Genomic DNA, 5,039 nt, shown 5'->3' on the forward strand with positions numbered 1-5,039 from the left:
GCTCTCCCATGGCCCCCGTGTGCGTCCGTGTGTGGTGGATGCTCTCCCGTGGCCTCTGCATGCATCCGCGTGTGGTGATGCTCTCCCGTGGCCTCCGCGTGCATCCGTGTGTAGTGATGCTCTCCCGTGGCCTCCATGTGTGTCCGTGGGTGGTGAACGCTGCTCTCCTGTGGTCTCTGGTGGTTTCTAGACTCCGGCAGTCCCCAAGTACATAGAGTGTGGCTGGCCCTCCACAGCTGCGAGTTTGTGTCCACGGACTCCACCCACTGCGGGTCGCTGACATTTGGGAAAGACACGCAGACAGACTGCACGGACGGGAGCGGGTGGCGTCCTGCTGTGTGCAGCATGGTGCTGTCCGTGCCGGCCATCCAGACAGGGCCGCTGGGGCCGCAGGCCGTGGAGGGCGTGTGGGCCTTGCTGCTCCGTGTTGTGGACTTACGTGTCCTTGGCCTGTGGTGACCCGGGGTCCTGGAGCCAGTCCCTCAGACCCTCAGGGACGACCGTATGTGATGGCTGGTGGGCCTCCACTTTGCTCTTATTTTAAAAATCCTCTTTGGCTAAATTTCATGAAAGCTCTTGTTGGGACACTTTGCTTACTGGGATCGCACTGAGGTTATACAGCTACATGTGGGGACAGCTGAGAGGGAGAGTGTAGGTTTGCTTGTTTATCTTTTCTGGGGGTGTACACCCAGCAGGGCCCTGATGCCGCGGTCACCCCCAGCCCAGCCAGCCCTGATGGGCACAGCCTGCCGGCATAGTCAGGGAGGCCCCGGTCGCCTTCCCAGTGAGACTGCCTCGCGTCTGTGCCACTACCCGGCCCCAAGGACGGGAAATCTCAGTGTGGAACAACTGGTCCATATCTGCCCTGTCCCCAGCTGTCGCCTAGCTTGGGTCTCCCTGGTCAGAGGATAGCCTTTGCCCGGAGCGCTCGCCCTGTTCGTGCTGTCAGGGCCCATGAGCCTGCCCCCACTCTTCCCACCCGGCTGGGGGTATCGGACTTCCCAATGGCAGAAATGGGGGTGCAGACCAGCTGGGGGCTGTTGGTGTGACTGGCCCTGGCCCGACCCCCACGGGCTCTGCTCACAGACCCTAACCCTACTAGTCATAGGCTGGGAACAGCGTTCGCCCAGCAGGTGGCCCAGCCTGCAGGACCTAGGGAACCTGGAGCCCACATCTGCCTTGGCCGCGGGCCTCGCAGCGCTGCCCCCATCTGCAGAGATGGCCCTCCTGCTCAGGATGCTGGGGTCTGAGCGTCCCGGGCACAGCCCCTCCTGTGCGTGTGGAGGGGCCCTGCAGGAAGGTAGCCCCTGGGCTGGACCCTATCAAGGCAGCCTCCCACCCTGCGGCCTCCCACCCTGCGACCTCTGCCCTGCCCTGCGGGCAGCCTGTGTGCACCCAGTGGAGCAGCAAGGGCGGGGAGGCCTGTGGTTTAGCAGTAGTGCTGTCCGCCTCTCGGAAGGTGGTTTCTAACGCCTCTTTCCTTTTCCCAAGGTGTCTCCCACTCTCACTGGGGCTCCCACTGCTAGGAGTGACCAAAGAAGACGCAGAGATGGCCGGGGCCTCCGTGAAGGTGGCGGTGCGCGTCCGCCCCTTCAACTCCCGGGAAATGAGCCGCGACTCCAAGTGCATCATCCAGATGTCCGGGAGCACCACCAGTGAGTACGGCTCCGCCGCCCGTCCCGACAGCACGCCGCCTCCGTCTGCATGGCCGCAGACCGGACTCGCGGACAGGCACTCCTCATAGTCCCAGAGGCCAGAGCCTGAGACCCAGGCTTGGCAGGGGGCACCCACCCATTCTGGGGGCTCCGGCCTCCAGGGTCCTGTGGGGATCGCGGGGATCGCGGCTTCCCACCCTCGTCGGCCCCCTCCCTGCCGGCCTCTCTTCCCACATGGCCTTCTTTCATTTTTCTGTTTTTTAGGTTTTGCTATAGGGTACATACACTAGCCCGAGACAGAGAAGGGGAGTGAGAAATCACCCCCGGGGGGCAATCCCCTTTCCTCCATCCTCCTCTCTGGATTTTGGGCACGCGTGCACACAGCCCCGTGTGATTTCCAAGCTGCCAGCTCTGGAACTCAAACCACACAGTTGGCCACGTGGGATCCAGTGCCTTAACCCCCACACCCCTGCTGGGTCCAGTGCAGCCTCTTGTGGGGTCCCAGTCACAGTGCATAGGCCCCACCCGACACGGCACGGCCTTCAGCCAGCTCAGAGCACACGGCTCCGAGGCCGCGTGGTTCAGCTGCCCTGCGTTTTCCGTTTTCCATTTTCTCTGGTTGCTGCTTTATGTCTGGTGTGAACCTCCTCGGAGCTCAGAAGGGCAAGGAGTGGGGAGGGCAGGATGTCTGCTGCCCAAAGGCCGGGGCGACTGACGGCCCCGCAGGGTCTCCCAGGCAGGGCTTGGCGCAGGTGGCAAGATGTGGTCCCACTCGGGCCTCGCCTGTCCCTGGGTCTGAACATTTCTGTGGGGCAGGCCAGGCTCCGGGGGGCTAGCATGAGCTCAGCGAGCTTGCCCAGTTCACAGGGAACCTCATGGCAGCCCCCGTGACCCCCCACCCCATCATCCCTGAATGGAGAGCCATTGTTCTTGCCTCAAAACCACAGCTGGGTGGGCTTGGTGTCACCGTGTCCCCTTTGCTGATGGCCGCCCCAAGGCCTGGTGTCACCGTGTCCCCTCTGCTGACGCCGTCCGCCCGAGGCTTAGTGTCACCATGTCCCCTCTGCTGACGGCCGCCCTGAGGCCTGGTGTCACCGTGTCCCCTCTGCTGACGCTGGCTGCCCCGAGGCTTGGTGTCACCGTGTCCCCTCTGCTGACGGCCCGCCCGAGGCCTGGTGTCACCGTGTCCCCTCTGCTGACAGCCGCCCTGAGGCCTGGTGTCACCGTGTCCCCTCTGCTGATGTTGGTCGCCCTGAGGCCTGGTGTCATGAACACAGCCGGTGTTAGTCTGGGGCTCAGGCAGTGGCTAGCGGGCCAACTGCAGGGTTCCGTGTAGCAGTCACCACCAGTAGTGGTGGTGGCCTGAGGAGAAACCCCCACATGCTTGGCACCAACACTGGTCATCCTTAGTGTGGGAGGTGGCCCGGCCACGGCCACAAAGGCTCTGACCTGAGACAGCCCTTGCCTGCCCCTCCGTTATGAGGCCACCCTGGGGTGTTAACTTGGACGGGGTCTGCCCTGGGGTGGAGCTCCCAGCCCGGTGGGGCGAGCGCTCAGGCACCTTTGGGTTGTGGATCAGGTCTGGGCTGGGGAGTCTTTCCAGAAGCCCACGGGCCCCGTGTCCCGCACAGCGGCAAGGGCCCTGCTGACATGCAGGTCGCAAATGTGTCAGTGCGTACACATGGTTGATGGCGACCGCAGAGTGGACCAGGAGTGAGACCCTGACACAGGCTTCGGGTGCCGCGGGGTGATGCGGAGTGGTCCCGGGAAGAGACGTCAGTGAGCCGGTGACTGGGGGTCAGCAGGGTCTTGTCCTTTGGGACCCTCTGATAGGCAGTCCTGCCCGGGGAAGTGGGACCCCAGTGACTCCTGCCACCTTGGCCAGCTCTCTCCAGCTTCTGGTCCGGCCTAGGGCCCAAGAGTGCACAGGGCTTCCGGGCCGCTTCCACGTGGGAAACCACAGCTCTGCAGCAGCTGGGACCCCAGGTGGGAGCAGTGACCCTTGGTTTGAACTTTGATGCCAGGTAGGAACTGCGACCTCCTGTGAGAACCGTGGCCTCTACTGGAGATTGGCCTCTGGGTGGGAACCGTGGCCCCAGCAAGGGGTATAGAGTCAGTGTGAGGTGGGACCTCTGGGTGGGAACCGTGGCCCCAGCTGGGGGTGTAGGGTCAGTGTGAGGTGGGACCTCTGGTGGTCACTGTGACCCTAGGTGGGCAGAGGATATCTGCCATCACAGAGGACCCAGGCCATGGAGAGCCACAGGACTCCTATCCCTCTAGGGCTGGCCCAGCACTGCCCCCACCTCAGCCTTGGCATGAGGGATCTAAGAGCCAAAGCCCAGGGAGCAGAGTAGACAGAGATGGGGCTGGGTCCCTTGTCCCCGTGCCCTATGCCCTGGGAGCAGCCCATCCAGGACAGTCCCGAAGCACAAGACTGGGCAGTGTGCAGACGGGGTGCCATGGGAGCTGGGGGCCGGGTGTGTGGCGGCCCTCGCAGCCTCCCTCTGGGTCTGTGGTTGGACCAGGGCCAGTGCCCAGTGAGCCTTGCCGTGGTGCACCCTGGAAGTCAGGAGGCCGGGGAGATCTGGACACCGAGGTGGGCCTGGTGAGGAGCCGGGAGATGAGGCCGCCAGGGGGCATGGGGCGCCCACCGACACCGCGTGCTGCTGTGCCCGTCGCCCTCATGCTGTCCTGGCCTGGGACCCTCGGGACCAAGGTGTCACCCAAGTTTGCAGGCGGGTGGCCAGGCTGTAGCTGGCACTCAGACCCTGCAGCGGCCTCAGCGATGTAGGCCCCTGCACAGGCGCTTGGACGCTGTCTGGGGTCCCCTGTGTGCTGCAGCCATGCCCAACCCGCTCCCCTGGGCCTTGGTTCCCCACCGTGTGGCAGTGAGGATGGTGCTTCCCTTCCCGGGCCCGAGTCCAGGTCAGTCTGAGCCTGTGGCCACACTGGAAGCCCGAGCCCGTACTCTGCAGGTGGGACCTGGACGCGGGTGGGAGGGCTCCGCCCAGGCCACACTCTGCTCCCACGCCAGCTCTGCCCTCAGGTCCAGGCAGGCCCAGGGTCGGGGACGCAGGGAGCCCCTTCCTGTCTTTCAGCCGCCGGCAGGTCTTGCATGGAGGGCTGGCAGCACCAAGGGTCACACAGCCGAGCATGCCGGTGTGCCCGGGGTCACGTTCCAGACACAGCTCTGTCACTGGGAGAGCACGGACGGCCCCAAGGATGCCGGCGGCCCCAGAGGGCTAGGCCACGTGGCGGCAGTGAGCTTGGCGTCCTTGCCAGCCCGCCGCAGGAGACAGGACAGATGCAGTGCGTGACTGCGTGTCCCAGAGTTCAGCCATGCGTTGCCATCAGTCCGGGGGGTCGCCCACAGGCTGGCGGTGG

At 64.7% G+C, this 5,039-nt stretch overlaps 1 protein-coding gene across 1 annotated transcript in view; it reads left to right on the top strand.

Annotated features, from left to right (window-relative positions):
- KIF1A (kinesin family member 1A) overlaps positions 1-5,039 on the top strand; it is a 129,046-nt gene that overhangs the window by 20,780 nt on the left and 103,227 nt on the right. The window contains 1 exon segment of the mRNA XM_006151913.3: positions 1,492-1,655. Within this exon segment, the coding sequence (XP_006151975.1) occupies positions 1,550-1,655 (106 nt within the window). The 5' untranslated portion in view covers positions 1,492-1,549.

Source organism: Tupaia chinensis, unplaced genomic scaffold (assembly GCF_000334495.1).
Source record: "Tupaia chinensis unplaced genomic scaffold, TupChi_1.0 Scaffold000332_1, whole genome shotgun sequence".
Taxonomy (NCBI): domain Eukaryota; kingdom Metazoa; phylum Chordata; class Mammalia; order Scandentia; family Tupaiidae; genus Tupaia; species Tupaia belangeri.